Consider the following 16,429-nt stretch of genomic DNA (forward strand, 5'->3'; position numbering starts at 1 on the left):
TGGTGAGATCCGGTCCAAAAAAGGTTCAGGCTTGGGACAAAGCTTAAAACAAAAAAACTGAGTTGTTAAGGAGCCAGCAGGAATGGTTCACAGCCACAGCCAGAACATTATAGGTTTAATCAAAGCCACATCCCTAATTCTGTTGATCCCTAGATCAAAAAACAATGGGGTCAGAGAAGTGGTAACTGGTACAGAGACAATGGATCTCAAAAAAATGTGACACACACCTTCAATTTGTGGGTATTGATGTAGCCCCAAATCTCAGTGCCATAAAGTGTGGCGCTTTGGGCTTTGGCACAGTAGACCTCCAATGCAGGGGTCAGCAGCCGTATCTGTGAATGTTTATAAATCTCAATATTGACTTGGACTTGTGCAATGAAGTAAGGTAGCTTTTGTCGAGTTGCCGCTCCCATCCGATCAAGTCGGTTAGCCTTATCCCCAAATAGTCACTTGCCACACAATCTTTCCTCAAAATTCTTTCAAACTCTTGAAAAGCTACGAATGTAACCTAGCCTCTTTTTAAGCTTATACCTTGTAAATATTTAACTGTTCAACTTCCTGTGCTAAAACTAACATAGGAACTTCACTCAAATAGATTTCTAGTTTTAACTTTCAACATCCTTACCTGTGACGCCTTTCATTTACAAATATATTATGTCACATATTGCGATCACTTTGTTAACAGGGATGTGTGCAGGACAGTAAATTATAGAGGCAATCATGATTGATGTCTGAGAGCTTTGAACCACAATTTAGAATCCCCCACATTCGATCATGGGCGCCACAATTTTGGCTGCACATCACAAATTTGAACCATAGCTGGCAAGTTTTCAAATTGAGTATGTGCCACATTTCTATGGATACATTGTGCATATAAGTGACATTCAAAAGCCAAATGTGACACTTCGAGTGACTCGATCTTATTAGTGAATCAAAGCAGTGAACATCAGAAATTAACAAATTGTCCAGCTAACTGATAGCTGAGCGCGCACTTGTAAAGTACACATTGTTGACATTTAAAAATATCCACAAAATGCCAGAGCTGACAATTCTTAACAAAACGTTCTATCCTGTCTGTGCATCATTTCAAGAAAGATATGAAGAAAGCTATCTTTCTGAGACTGGAACAAAATACCTAGAGGTTACATAAATATCAACTAAGATATGGGGCACTTCTGTTCCCTCCTTGTGCTCGTGCACTTGAGCCTGCCTGCCTAGCGCCAACGTAGGCTCCCTTGCGCCATTCTGCAAGGGTGCCTGCATTACGAGCAGGATTGTTTTTGTGCAGGAAGGGCTACGTGCAAAAAAACAATCCTTGAAAGGCATTTTAGTTTGTCAATGTTTAACGAAGAATGCATCACACATAGAAAAAGGAAATAACAAGAAGAAATAAATAGATTTCTCCTCGTTAAGCCTAGGTCTGGGATGTTGGTGCAATCTCACGTTTATTGGTTTTAGTTCACCAGGGATTGCATCAAAATCCATGGAGGGATGCATGCGAATCCCTATGTTCCAACAATAGAACACCTCCCTGATGCAAAGTAACGCAAGACAGCGCTATGTGCTGCCTTGCATTACTTTGTGTTTACTAAACTACACACAGTCACATAAAGTGGCTTTGTGTGGGTTAGTAAATTCCAGATAATGACTGTTGTGTTGTGACGACTTGCGTCATGCATGGACAACGTAAGTCCTTAGTAAATCATTGAGCACTTTGTATGAGTAAACCAACATTACTGTTTGTATATTATTAAAGCTACATTGCTGTATTTGCTCTCATGAAAGGAACCAATCGGTACCAACTTTACTACAGCCATAAAAAGTGTCCCACGGACAGCTTATTGTTTTTATATTACTAAGGTCTGTTGAAAAGGTAGCGATCTTTGGAGTGTCTCGATCACCCCCATGCTCCTCTTCTCCCCTTCATACGACTTTCCTCTGCAGTCACCCACTATGTTAGACACTTGTGCTATTTTTCCCCATACGTCTTTCTGAAACTCTTCATATGCATATTTCACCTATAACTCTTTCCTCTACATCACTCTCTTTCAATCTGTCTTTCTGCATGTACTTCCTTGTGTCACCTGCTTCAACATGTTTATTTCACACATATACTCTCTCTCTCTCTCTCTCTCTCTCTCTCTCCATCTTGCTCTCTAATTACCTGTTAACACACAATTTACTTTGGTGTTGTCAATATTGGGATAGCTGTGTCACTTTTTCACATACTTTCAAAGATTTGATAATTCAGTGTGGCACATATGTGACCATTAATCGTTGTGATCTGCAGAGAGCAGATCAGGACTGGATGCCAACGCAAACTTCACCAACAGCATGAGCAACATTGCTGCTTGGACGAAAAACAACTGCCTCCAGCTCAACAAAGATAAAACCGAAGTCCTAATCTTCGGCAACAACCACTTCCCTTGGGACGCCTCTTGATGGCCCTCCAAACTTGGCCCCCCACCCACCCCTGCAGACCATGCCTAGTACCTCAAGATGATCCTGGACACCAAACTCTACATGAACAGATAGATCAATACCGTCTCTTCATCCTACTTCCACATCCTGTAAATGCTTTGCAAGATTTTCATTTGGATCCCACTGAACATCAAGGCTCTTATTACAAGTAGACTTGATTACGGAAACGCTCTCTATGTGGGAATCCCAGCCCATGTCCTACGCTGACTCCAAACCATCCATAACGCCACCACCTGAATCATCCTGAACATCCTTGCAAAATAACCTCATCAATCTCCACTGGTTCCCAGTCCAGGAAATATGTAACTTCAAAGTTCTCACCCACGCTTACAAAGCTCTCCCCAACTGCAGTCCAGCTTAGCTCAACCATTGCATCACCTTCTAGCAACCCACCAGATACCCTTGATCTGTGTCCCAAGCAAGAGCACACCTCCCTTGCATCAAGAAGACCAGAAGGGGATGACGTACCTTCTCATACCGTGCATCCAAGACCTGGAACGACCTCCTGATACAGCTCAGAGTTTCCTCCTCCCTCATGGAATTCCGAAGGAATCTCAAGACATGGCTCTTCTAGACGAAATACACATGATCTACTCCTCCCCTCTCAGGTCTGCCCTACGAAGTGCCTGGATACTCTCACCGGTGATTGACCACAAATTCACATAACATAACAACGTAACATAGTCATAACACCTTTATGACCCATGGACACGCACTGTGAGAAACTGTCACTGAGTTCAACGTCAAATCCAGAGCTCAATCATGCCCACCACCCTGTTTTTGAAGTTGACACAGTATGACAGGTATAGCCAGATGTGAGTCCCATGCTCACTGTCACATAGGACTCAAGCTATACCTCACTGAGGCGACTTACGTAAGTTGAAAACGATCTGGGGTTGCTTGTGTTCCTATCTGGAGCAGAACTGGGCTGGCAGTTTGGGATGGACAGTTACTTTTGGAGCACAGCTGTTACTATTGGAGCAGGACTGAGACTGATATGCATAAAGCAGGTCTCTATCTAGAACGGCACAGTGTACAAAAAACAATGGTCTGGAATGTGGCCCCTAACGATTGCCAGTGGCTGAGATTAATTTTAGCATTCCTTCCATCACCTTATTGTTGTAGTTGACACCCTAAGTGTGACGCATATGCCCAGACATGGGCCCCAGGCTCACTGTGCAATAGGACTCAAGCTATACCTCACTGACAAGACCTAAGTAGAAACTGGTCTAGGGTTGCTTGTGTTTCTATTGGGAAGGTACCTTGCCTGGCAGTTTGAGCTGGACTGTACCTATTGGATTAGGACCAGGACTCATTTCCATAAGGTGAGTCTATGTCTAGAAAAGCCCAATGGGCACAAAATGATGGTCTAGAATGTGGCTCAAGTGATCACTGGAGGTGGAGTTTAATTCAAGCATTCCTTTAATCACTGTTTTGTATTTGATCTTGTATACGTTGCAGCAGCCTGGGTGTGGATGTAAGGCAAACTGCTGGGGTTTTTCAGGGTTGGTAAGGTGCCAGGACCCTGTCTGGGCAGGAAAGAGATGCTCATGGTGGTCATATGTGCTGAAATATATGACAAACCATGCTGTACAGGGGGTTTTGACGCGGGGAAGCCAGACTGTTAAACTGTAATTAACAAGCTGGGCCCAGAGGCGGTGCCCATGTCAACTATAGTCACCTCTTCTCTGAGCCCAGCTCAGCTTAGCTCAGACTATCTTGTGCACACTTAAGAGATCAATCAGTACTGGCTGTATACACTTGCAGCACATGTGTATACAACAAAATGCCTCAAGCAATGCACCAGGAGAGCTAAATACAATGTGTGGCAATGCAGTTTGGTGTGGTGATCCAGGAACACACATTATCATGTTTTAGTCTAACCTGGGATGCTTGTCACTTGGCAGGGCTGGTAAACCTTTAGCTGCTTGCAGACTGAGACTATCTTCAATCAATCAATCAATCAATCAAACCTTTGTAGAGCGCGCTACTCACCCATGAGGGTCTCAAGGCGCTGAGGAGAATGAGGGGGGCTGCTACAGTTCGAACAACCAGATCTTGAGAAGTCTCCTGAAGGTTAGCTGGTTCTGGGTCTGTCACAGGTGGATGGGGATGGTGTTCCATGTTTTGGCGGCGAGGTGGGAGAAGGATCTGCCGCCAGTGGTCGTTTGGTGGATGCGTGGAACGGTGGTGAGGGCGAGGTCAGCGGAGCGAAGCTGGCCGTTGAGAGTGTAGAAGGTGAGTAGTTTTTTTAGGTATGCTGGTCCGGTGTTGTGGAGTGCATTGTGAGCGTGGGTGAGGAGCTTGAAGGTGATCCTCTTGTTGAAGGGGAACCAGTGCAGGTCCCTCAGTTGGGCAATGATGTGGCTATGGTGGGGGATGTTGAGGATGAGGCGTGCGTAGGCGTTCTGTATGCGTTTAAGTCTCTTCTGGAGCCTAGCCGTGGTTCTCGCGTAGAGGGCGGTGCCGTAGCCCAGCCTGCTGGTGACGAGAACCTGGGTGACTGTCCTTCTGGTTCTGATGGAGATCCATCTTTAGATCATGCGAAGCATGAGGAGGAGGCGGTGTTGACTTGCTGGGTCATTGACAGAGATGAGTTCAGGATAAACCACAGGTTGTGTGTGTGGTTGGTGGGTGTCGGCGCAGCTCCCGGTGAGGCCGGCCACCAGGAGCCGTCCCAGGCAGAGGGGGTGGAGCCAAGGATGAGGACCTCCGTCTTGTCCGAGTTCAGTTTTAGGTGACTGCTCTTCATCCATTCAGCGACGGCCTTCATTCCTTCTTTGGTGAGGGAGAGGATCAGCTGGGTGTCGGAGTATGAGATGATGTTGAAGTTTTGCTATCGGACAATGTCGGCGAGCGGTGTCATGTAGATGTTGAAGAGGGTCGGGCTGAGGGATGATCCTTGGGGTACGCTGCAGGTGATCTTGGTGGCTTCGGATCGGAATGGAGGGAGGCGGACTCTCTGGGTTCTGTCGGTGAGGAAGGAGGTGATCCATTCCAGGGCTTTATCGCAGATCCCTGCATCGTGGAGGGGTGTGCGTAGGGTGTGGTGGCAGATGGTGTCGAAGGCGGGCAAGAGGTCTAGGAGGATGAGGGCTTCGGTTTCGCTGTTGTCCAGCAGGGTCCTGATGTCGTCGGTGGCGGCGATGAGGGCGGTTTCGGTGCTGTGGTTGCTGCGGAATCCGGATTGGGACGAGTCCAAGGTGTTGTTCTCTTCGAGGAAGCGGGTCAGTTGTCTGTTGACGATCTTCTCAATGACCTTTGCCGGGAACAGGAGGAGGGAGATGGGCTGGAAGTTCTTGAGGTCCTTTGGTTCTGCCTTGGGTCTTTCACTATGGAGCAAGCCTCTACTGGAATCCCTTTCCCCTCAATCTAAAAATTGCGACAAACCTGAGAGACATCAAAATTGCCTTCAAACACCATCTCCTTCAATTTGAAAAATCCCCCAGAGTGCATCAAGTTCACCCACTGCCCATGCCCTCTGGTGCAACATTACCAGTGTAGCTCCTATAATAATCTTGACATCATTCCATATATTCTTTCCCAAATTGTGCTTTTCTGTAACCAGACGTCACTAGTTACTTTGTATTGTTTAACAAATTATCTGTTAGATATACCAAGAAGCTTTGTGTCTTGTTTGCCACATGCAATCTTTGAGATCTTAACTCAACCTTCAAACAGGAAAAGTGAAAGTGAGATATTTGGAAATGTTTCTTTAAAAGATTGGATTTGCTCAACCAAAAAACGGCTTTAGGTGGGGTATGTCCAGCCAGTACTCATCAATAGCAATAATAAACACAAGCATTGACAAAGCCAATTGACCTCGGCTTTACAAGGCAGAGCTATCCATTTGGTCATTCGTTTGTTCTAAAGCTTTATTCGATTAGTAAAAACGAGCCATAAAAGTTCATATAAACATTCAATTTCATATTAAAAAATACATTTTTTAAAGCACTAAACAAATTTTATAAACCAATAAATGTATACATAAAATCATTTTTCGACATGATTAAAGACTAGGTAGATATCCAAAAGTTAAAATCATCACCCCGATTAATTTATTATGTTTCCTGTAACATTCAAAGCGTCTCTAAGGTGGTTAACAGAAGAGAGGAAGGAACATGGCTACCCTAAAACAAATTGGTCAGATCACACAGGTACTTAAAAGCCTGCCGATGATAATTATTCTCCTGTTTTTGCAGGGGACCATTGTCCTCCATTCTTCAGATCCTTGCCCCGTAAGACACTGTGGCAATACTGTTTACGTTGTAAAGTTTCAACATCTCCGCAATGGGCTTAATGCCTAACTTGGAAGCAAACCTGCCCAGGGCTTCATTGTTCCCGAACACGTTCGGGCACTGATTGCTTTGTGGCATTTACAATCTAGATCAAAGGAGAACTGGATCCCCAGATAACTAAAAACATAAGTGTTTTGTAGTTTCTTAACCTTGATGTAAAAAGAGCTTGGTTTGACACGTGGTCAACTACAATTCATGGTGACATTTACTTTCATCCCCTTTCCTGTCATATATTCCGTGAAACAATTAGTTATATATAGCCTGCAGGCTATTGAGAGAGAGCGCCAATACAGCCGCAACATTGGTATACAGCAGGATTGGGATTTGATGTCTCCCAGTGCTAAGGGTATCTACACCTAGGGCCTGCAGTGATTTTTCAAACCCGTTGATATAGTGGGAGAAGAGGTAGGGTGGAAGCACGCTCACCTGCCTCACCCACCTCCCAATCTCAAAGTGTGGAGTTAATTCCCCTTTGACTCTGAACCGCATCCTGGCTGTTATGTTTCTATATAGGTGGGCCAACAATGCAACAATCTCTTTAGGCCCCTCTAACTTATTCATGCACTCCCATAATCCTCCATGGTTCACCAAATTGAAGGCGCAAGTATGGTCTAGAAAGCATATATATAATGCTCCCTCCTTGGCCTAGCAAGACTTACTCATTAGGAGGCTCAGGTTAAGCGCCTGCTCCAGCGTCCCCAAACCTTTCTTTAACCTTTGTTGGGCTTTCGAAAGGACTTCGTTGTCATCTGCCCACACTTTTAATTTTTCCAACAAGTTTCTCCCCAATTGTTTGGCTGAAGAGTCGAGTAGAGAGATCGGGCAATAGCATTTGGTGTTGTCCCTTGATCCCTTTTTGAGAATCAGTTAGGTAAACCAAGAGGGGGAAACGTACCCAGCTCCCATTGCATTGACTACGTTCATTAAATGTGGGGTCCACAGATTAAGAAAAGGCCTGTAGGTATCCATTGGTACCCCATCCGGGCTGGGGGCCTTATTACTGGGGATGTTAGATATGACCATCAGCACTTCTTCATGGGTAAATTCCAAAACTGATAATACTTCCCCATCCTCCCAATCTAGGGTCCCTCTTCTGGGTTAGGGTATTAAAATATTGCACCAAAATGATCAGTCTATTGAGTTGGAGTTATCCGTTTGGTCAATTATTGTTTGCATTGGTTTAAGTTAATGGCAAAATGTTCACCAGTGCATGTGGCCATCTTGGGATGGGTTTTAATGAAAGAATTGCGATTCAAAGATGGCCACTAATGCACATGGATTCATCATGACGTCCCATGACCCATTTTGTCATTTTTATTTTACCCTTCCAACATGACCAAAAGCCATTTTAAAATACTAAATTAAAAGAAAAGAAAGTGTGTGGGAGCACACAAAGACAGCAAGCTGCTCAGCAGCACTTTAAGGACCCTCATTAAAAAAACATAAAAAGAGAAAATGTTGAAAACAGATTGAATTTTTTTTTAAATTAAATTACACAGATGTAATACATGTAAATATTTTTTTTAAATGCAAAAACATTAAAAAGAATACTTTTTAAAGTCGCAGCAGGATGGAGATGGGACCAGTGACCACCATACAGTCATGGATGAGCAGGGAAGGGTAAGTAATAGAGACTCTGTGTGGGTGCTAGATCATTAAAACAGTAATGAGGTAGCGACACGGGGTTGGGTGAGAGTTAAAATGCATAAACAGACAACGGAGCAGGGACACAGAAGGAACAAAGAGACACATATACTCCCACGAAGTACTGATGGAAATAAAAATAAACAAGCATTTTCAATGCAATGGTCTCGGCATTATTAAAGGTAGAGCTATTGGCATTGCTCATGAAATTTTTTTAAAAATCATAAATAAATGGCATTGTCATTTACAATGCCAATAGCTTAATCGCTCGCAAATGCATGACCTATTGCATTTACACCCACACAGAGCCACCCACACAAAGCCACCCACACACACATACAGAGCCACCCACACAGAGCCGCCCACAGTCATTCACATAGAGCCACCTACACAGAGCCACCCTCACACAGACAGAGCCACCCACACATAGAGCCACCTGCAAAAAAAGCTATCCACACACAGAGCCACACACAAAAAGTGCTATCCGCACAGAGCGACACACACACACAGAGCCACACACAAACACATACACAGAGCCCCCCCCACACACACACACACACAGAGCCCCACACACACAGAGCCCCCCACACACACACACACAGAGTCCCCCCCCACACACACAGAGCCCCACACACACACAGAGCCCCCCCACACACACACAGAGCCCCACACACACAAAGAGCCCCACACACACACAGAGCTCCACACACACACACACACAGAGCTCCACACACAGAGCCCCCCACACACACACAGAGCCCCCCCCCCCACACACAGAGCCCTACACACACACAGAGCCCCACACCGAACAGAGCCCCACACACACACCCAGAGCCACATACACACCCAGAGCCACATACACACCCAGAGCCACATACAAACCCAGAGCCACACACACAGGAGAGCAAGCACAGCGAGGGGGCAGGAGAGCAAGCACAGCGAGGGGGCAGGAGAGCAAGCATAGCTAGGGGGCAGGAGAATAAGCACAGCGAGGGGGCAGGAGAATAAGCACAGCCTGTCTTAACACCACCACTGCAGTGTTTCAATTGTGTTCACGGAATGGCAGCAGACATGCTTTCCAAGACACCAACACTCAATACAGGGAGCACATTAACAATGTGTGTCAAGGCTGATTGTTTAGTAATGTGGCTCAATAGACATTTTCTCCAAGGTAAGGAGACCATCAACTGATGCCTGGCTTGTCATCCTTCCTCCATCCTGCATGCAGCACATGAATGGGCTGATGCTAAGAATACATGTCTGGACATCTCGGCCCCACTGCATGCAGCACGCCATCAGATGGGTATGCTTGTGTAGATGGTGCTTCTAAACAATCTAGCATCAAAAGTGCAGAGCTCAACATCTGCATTACACCTAAACAGCCCAATAACACAGGCAGCTGGCTCCACACGCCTGTTCCAATGGATGGGCAGGTATGACACATATCTGATCAAATGTACGGAGCCCAGTGTGGTTACTTTTAGAAATATGAGTTTTAATACTAGGGATCGTGAGAACATCTCTGGGGTCCAGTGTGCTTCGCCAGACGCCCCATGTCAAATGCATGGCGCATGTTAGACTGGTTGGTGTGAGTGATGCTCGGTTAGGCACACTTCCCTCACACTAACCAGTAAAACCTGGCTCAAATGCAGAACACAAGTCAACACAACAGTTTGAAGGGTGAGCGACCGCAAACAGCACAGCTCCGACCCAGTGAGCATATTCACGGGCCGATAAGAGGAATGCATTGCTCTGGATGGGATTTATAAGGTAGATCGTTGCATCCCATTGCACAAGTCATGTTATCCGGGTTACTGGCTGAAACCGGCCTAGCTTCCTGGGAGAAGAAAGCTTAGCATAGTTGCCTATGCGTGCAACCAAACCCCTGCCTAATGCATGCAACTGTTAGTGCTAAGAAGCCCAAGCAAGCAGCAGCTGGAACTGCTGGTATTCAAAACATACGGGCAATCAACGCGGCCCTATGGCTTGAAGGAGACGCGGACGTATGCATTCTTCCGAGCTAGGAATGCGGCGCTGCATGGCAGCCTCAGCGCAGGATGTACCAGCACATGCATGCCGTCTTCAAAGCCCGGAATGCAGCCGCTGCACGTCTCCTACAGTTCACCATGTTAGCAACACATGCATGCAGACTTCTGGAATGAACGTTAACCCCTTCCATGCCCTAGTGCATGCTCCCCTCCGGGCAGGACGTACCCCACACATGCGGCGCTGTCACAAAACAAACCCACCACTATTGATGCTTCTTTAAAACAACGGTCTGGCAATGAAATGCTTCCCGGGGCAGGAGGAAGCATCGTACTACAACCACACCCCACATGTACCGCCGCTCCCACCTGAACCCCCGCACCCCCAAAACACCCTGCTGAATGTGGCACTCACTCGTTGGTAGAAGCCACCGTCTCGTCGCCCGTTTTTCTCTCACTGAGATCCGGCTGGGGCAGAGCGTGGGAGGGTCCACCCGCCCGAAAACCTATCGTGGGGCAAAGAAAAATAATGCTTTAAAAAACACAGCAGGCCAAGCCCCCCTCCAGGGGAAACGGCAATCCCAATCCACAGGCTGCACGGCAGGCGGCGGCAGGGCCCCTCCTGCACTCTCGGCCGGCACCCCCTGCAGCCCGAGCCCGGCTCTCTAGGTCGAGGAGGGGGCAAGGCTCGGACTGCCTCCGCCTGCTGCACGGGGCTTCCAGCGCCGCATCTCTCCAGGCTCTGGGGAGGAGGCACGCTCGGAGCGGAGATCCCGACAGAGCAAGGAGAGGCCCAAACCCCAAGCCGAGCACACTGAGCCGGAGCAGGAGGAGGGACAGAGCAGGCAGAGCCAGCCAGGCTGAAGGGGCGCGTCACCACTGGAGCGGGAAGGGAGGGAGGCAGAGAGAGCGAGGGAGAGAGAGGAAGAGGGGAGGGGGAGAGGAAAGGGGAAGCGGGAGGAACGGATGTGGGGCCGGCGGAGGAAAGAGCGCAGGGAGAGGAGGAGGCTGAGAGAGGAAAGGCGGAAGGAAGGAAGCAGAGGCAGGATGACAAGAGGAGATGCTGAGATTACTAATGATAGGAAAATACAGCAGCGGGACAACGGAGGGAGAGAGCCGGGGCAGGGAAACGGTCTGTCGCGTCAGGCGGTCGGTCAGAAATGGTGCCGCAAACATCTAAAAAATTTCGGATTCGGGGGCGTGTTCTTGGCTTCTGAGTGACGGATGACGTCACAGGTGGAAAGGACGCCAAAACACGCCCCCGAATCCGAACGAGACGGGGCTTGATTGGAGTGACGCCCCTCTCCTCCAATGGCTGGCCACCGTTTAGGAAGCTAGCCAATGGAGGGAGAGATAGAGGAGTGAGGCGGGTTCAAGCCTCATACTCAAAAACATTAAATCTCCGACCAAAGACTGCGCAAGCGCAGCCTTTAGATCCTCGACCTACAAATGACCCCTCGAGCAGCGGAAGAATGCAGTTTATTCAGTCAGAACATATTGACCCCGAAAGGCTCCTGAGTGGGACAAACATAATTGGAAGCAAAGCCATCCAATCATTAGCAAGGGACTCACCTAAATCCCACTCTAAGTATATGTAATGTATTAGAAACAATAGATCTCCAACAGACAGCTCAAGCTAGCCAAAATCTAACAATGCATTCCAATGGTAACCTAACATGATGTCCTCTCATGTATAAGCAAAAGAGCATTAAGGACCGTTAAGACAATCCTAGTCAAAGGCGCAGTAACTGTTCACCTTTCACATGCATTAGTTAATGTTGTATGGTATATCTATCCCTAGTCCCTAAGAGTATTTCATTTCCCCAGATGTTGCATGTGCCAAATGTTGCTTTTCATGCAAAATTTGAATCTTGTCTACCACATACTGTCAATTGAGTAGCCTCCAAATGCCTATGTGAGTTCAGGCCATCAATGGGTATTCATGACAATGCACAATTGAATTGGAGTCGAAGCTGCATTCACTGTGAGTTTTCTAACGCTGCCTGGCAGTGGGTCATAAAGCTGTTCACCCTACCTGCTCATGCCTGGCAATGGGTCATAAAGCTGTTCACCCTACCTACTCATGGGAGCAAACAGAGCGATGGCCACATACATATATGCCAACTGTTTACCATTTTTAAGGGAAATGTGTCAAGAAGGAAGAAAGCTGTTAAAAAATTGACAGTGACATAGGAAAATAAAATGCAGTGTTCAAGTGTGTGTGTGTGTGTATTTGTGTGTGCGTGCGTGTGCGCATGTGTACGTGTGCATCTGTGTAAGCTGAAGATAAAGCGTGAGACATGCAGATGGAGAGATTTCAAAAGGAGAAAAGTGGGTAGAAAAAGAGTTTAAGTGAGGGAGAGTTGGCAGTGGGAGGTGATATTTGTGGTAATCAGAATCACAGCCCTCAACCACAGACCTTTGTAGTGTTTAATTGACAATCTCATATTTTAAGAATCCTGTCTTTTCAGAATCGAAACCTTATCAATTCTAATTATTCACAACAATATTATTGTTTTTATTCATTTGTCTGAAATTGAATAAAATAAAAATATGTGCTACCTCGCAATGTTGCAAAAGGTTTTACTTATTTTAGATGTATATGTTTGATGCGTTAGGTCAGGTGGCACACTGTTTTAAGTAATGTAGTCCACATGTTTTATTAGACCGCACACTTAATTACAGAGACTATGCGTCTTGAAAAGCATTCCTAGGTATTTTTCTTTGGCCACGTTCCTTTCCTTTCAGAGGCCCACTCCCTACATTTTTCATCCCACTTCACGCACTGCTCAAGTGTAACAGATGGCTTGGGGACACTTGGCACTAAGTTCTGTACGGCATATACCTAGAATGCTAAATTTAATGAATACATCTAAGAAGACATAATAACTGACCCAAAGCTTTCAGTCTGATATACGTATAATTGTATTGTATTGTAACTGCATTTATATAGCTCTTACTAGACCTGATGAGGCATAAAAACGCTTTTTTCGGCGAGTAGCACGCTGCTCCGTAACCCATAAAGGATTAGTGGTAAATTAGTATAGTGAAATATGAAAGTAATTTAAGTGGTGGATATGTTAGGCAGTTATTTGGATTGAGAAGGATAGTAAAGGGATAGAAGAGGAGAAAAGGCTTGCATATATAATGTGGCAACAACTGAATATTTCCAAATCAAACTGCAATGTTCTATGTCTACCTATAGTTTAATCTGTGTTCTCCCCCCTCTCTACAGAGTCATCCGCTAATGAGTCGGTGCACCTGTTTGACTGGTCTCCAGATCTTGCCTCGTCCCTTAGCCAGTTATACGAGAGTCGCCGGGGCTGTGACTTCCGCATCAGTGTGGTGGGGAAAGATAGCGCTTCACAGTCCGAGGAGCTGTGTGCCCACAGCCTCATCCTGTCGCTGAACAGCGAGGCAGCGTCCCTCCTCAGGCATGAAGGAAACACTTCGACGGTCCTAGTGGATGAGGAGTGCTTGCCCTACGTGGACTCGTTCATCAGGTAAGAACCGTTCCTGTCCTTCAGGATGAAACGCCTCCTTCCACATGCCCTCTTTTCATGTTAGCCTTTCCACAGTTAAACACAATTTGGCGAAGTTTGTGTTAAACCAAACACTTTATGGGACCAAGAGGTAGGGCATAGACATATTTGATATGTAGAGCACCACAGCATGGGGACTACAAAGAGACAACAAATGCTTTTTGTACGTAAACTAAAGAGAAAGGCCTGGAAGAGTTGATGTGTAGAATCAGACTCCAGTATAAACAAATAGAAGCATCTTATAATTGGCCATTTAGTGAGTTACAAAGTTAGTGAAGAAAAGGCCACCTCCTCATCCACTGTAAAAAGGTCATCCAAGGACACAATCAACGCTGTCACATGAGGGCAATGATGATCAAATATGTTCCCGCCCCATTATACACATTAAACAATCTATCATTTTAGGGCGCTTCTTGATGATTTCGAATTTTGTGAGACAAGAAAAAAGAGGTAGATAGAAAAATTGCAGCTAAGACTTCTTTACTTCTGGGATCATAGTAGTATCCATTCCTGTCATTGTTTATTACCTGCCTGCTGCTACAGAGCCATCACATGCAAAGGAGCTGTCCTACTTGAATTGCAATGTTCCTCTTACATGGGGAGAGAAGCAATCCTTCAAATGTATGTTTGTTTGTATGTAGATATGTTTTAGAATTTCAAAAACACAAACCTAACTGGTTACCAACAGAGCGCTGCATAGGGCATAAGCCTCAGTGGGGATACGTTGGCGAGAGGGGACAGACACAAAGAGAGGTAGAGCCAGTGGAAGGGTTGAGAAGTCAGCCCATCTGAGATAAAGTTCCTTGAAGAATTGAGCTTTCAGTTTTTCCTGGATTGTAGGAGGGATGGACCTACTCTGATGTCAGAGGGAATGTTGTCACAGATCCTGAGGGCAGAAACTGAGAAGGTTTGTTTTCCTGATTTCTCCATCCAGCAATGTTTAGTCTCTAATCGGGTAATGTCAAAGACACTAGGGCCAGATGTAAAAAGCTTTTTTGAGGACGCAAATGGCCCGATTCCAAAAATAGGGCAGTTTGCAACCACAAAAAAACATTTTAATGTACAAAGGTCCAATCTGCGATTCGATAACCTATTACCAAATCACAAATTGGGTTTGCGATTCAGTATTAAGAAGGGGCATGCTTAGGGAGTCCCTTCCTAATACCGAATCACAATGGCATGTGTGAATGTTTTGCAACTAAAATGCGGTTGCAAATCATTCGTATTTTACCACCTACTTCAAGTAGGTGGTAATCCACACGCAAATTGGAAAGTTTGTAAAAACATTTTTTAATGTTCTGCTCTTAAAAAATGAAAAGAACACTTTTCATTTTTCTTTTCGCGCATTCCTTTTTCCTTTAAGGAAAACCGGCTGCATTTAAAAAAACAAAAAACATTGCTTTATTGAAAAGCAATAACAGACATGGTGTTCTGCCAACTCCAGCAGGCCACCATCCATGTGATTTTTGTGATTCCCAATGGGTCGCACACCAAGACCTACCTAATGAATATTTATAAGGTAGGTCTATTTGCGACCCACGAGGAATCGTAGGCACATTTGTACAAGGGTGTTTGCAATTACCAAATAGGGAATCACAAAAAGTCTCTATTTGGTACCCTAAATAGCAAACATTTGTCCCAAAGCCTGGTGTTGACTTTCTTATATTATTAAAAAGGTAGACAGAGGTCATGGTTTAGAGGGCCTTTTAATCTTGACATTTACCTAAGCTTGCAGGGGGAGCCAGTGTAGATTCTTTAGTGATCTGGTTAGATTTCTCAAAGAGCAATGCTGCTGCAGAAAGTTTACCTTTCAGAGGAGTGAGGATGGTCTCGGCGATGCTTTAGCGCAAAGCTTTGCATCTGTTAAGGTAGGAAAGAACTTGGGCATGAAATGTCATTCTGAATTCTTCTGCTAGGAGAAAATATTTTTTTGTTTCAGGAGAGAGAGCTGGGGCCAGGCTGTTTTGTTTTTCTCAAGAATGTGTTCTTTGAGTGAGGGGTTCGAGTAGAGGTTGAATCACAGAGATCTGGCCTGTTTTGTCAGATGTGGTGTGGAGCTGGTTTAGTGTGAAGAGCCATGATTGAATACGTGATTTTTGGTATTGGTAAAGTGGAGGAATTCAGTCATGGTGGGGTTTAGCAACACATAGTTTGTTGGCATCCAGGTTTGGATGTGTTAGAGGCAGACTTTTATGTCTCTGTATGTCGTTCGTTGAGGATATTTTGAGATAGAGTTGATTGTCATTAGCATATCAGTGGATCTTGATGTTGCTGTCTGCGAGGATGACTAATAAATACAAGTGACGATGATTGGTTACAGGGCGGCAAACAGGGGGACTCTGCAGATGACGCTGGAGACTCCAGGATCTGAAAGTTTCTATCTGATAAAGTTTTGTTTTTATATGAATGTCTTTATTGGTATTCTGGAGAGCATGAGTTGTAGTACATTCTGTCTTTGCCTATGAATATCTTAGCTCCT

The 16,429-nt window shown here is 45.5% G+C and overlaps 1 protein-coding gene across 1 annotated transcript in view; it reads left to right on the top strand.

The window, feature by feature from the left end:
- LOC147702453 (galectin-3-binding protein-like) overlaps window positions 1-16,429 on the top strand; it is a 50,737-nt gene that overhangs the window by 28,555 nt on the left and 5,753 nt on the right. The window contains exon 3 of the mRNA XM_086931075.1: window positions 13,644-13,911. Coding sequence (XP_086787201.1) covers window positions 13,644-13,911 — 268 coding nt within the window. The remainder of the gene's footprint in view (window positions 1-13,643; window positions 13,912-16,429) is intronic.

This window comes from Lissotriton vulgaris, chromosome 7 (genome assembly GCF_964263255.1).
Source record: "Lissotriton vulgaris chromosome 7, aLisVul1.2, whole genome shotgun sequence".
NCBI lineage: Eukaryota > Metazoa > Chordata > Amphibia > Caudata > Salamandridae > Lissotriton > Lissotriton vulgaris.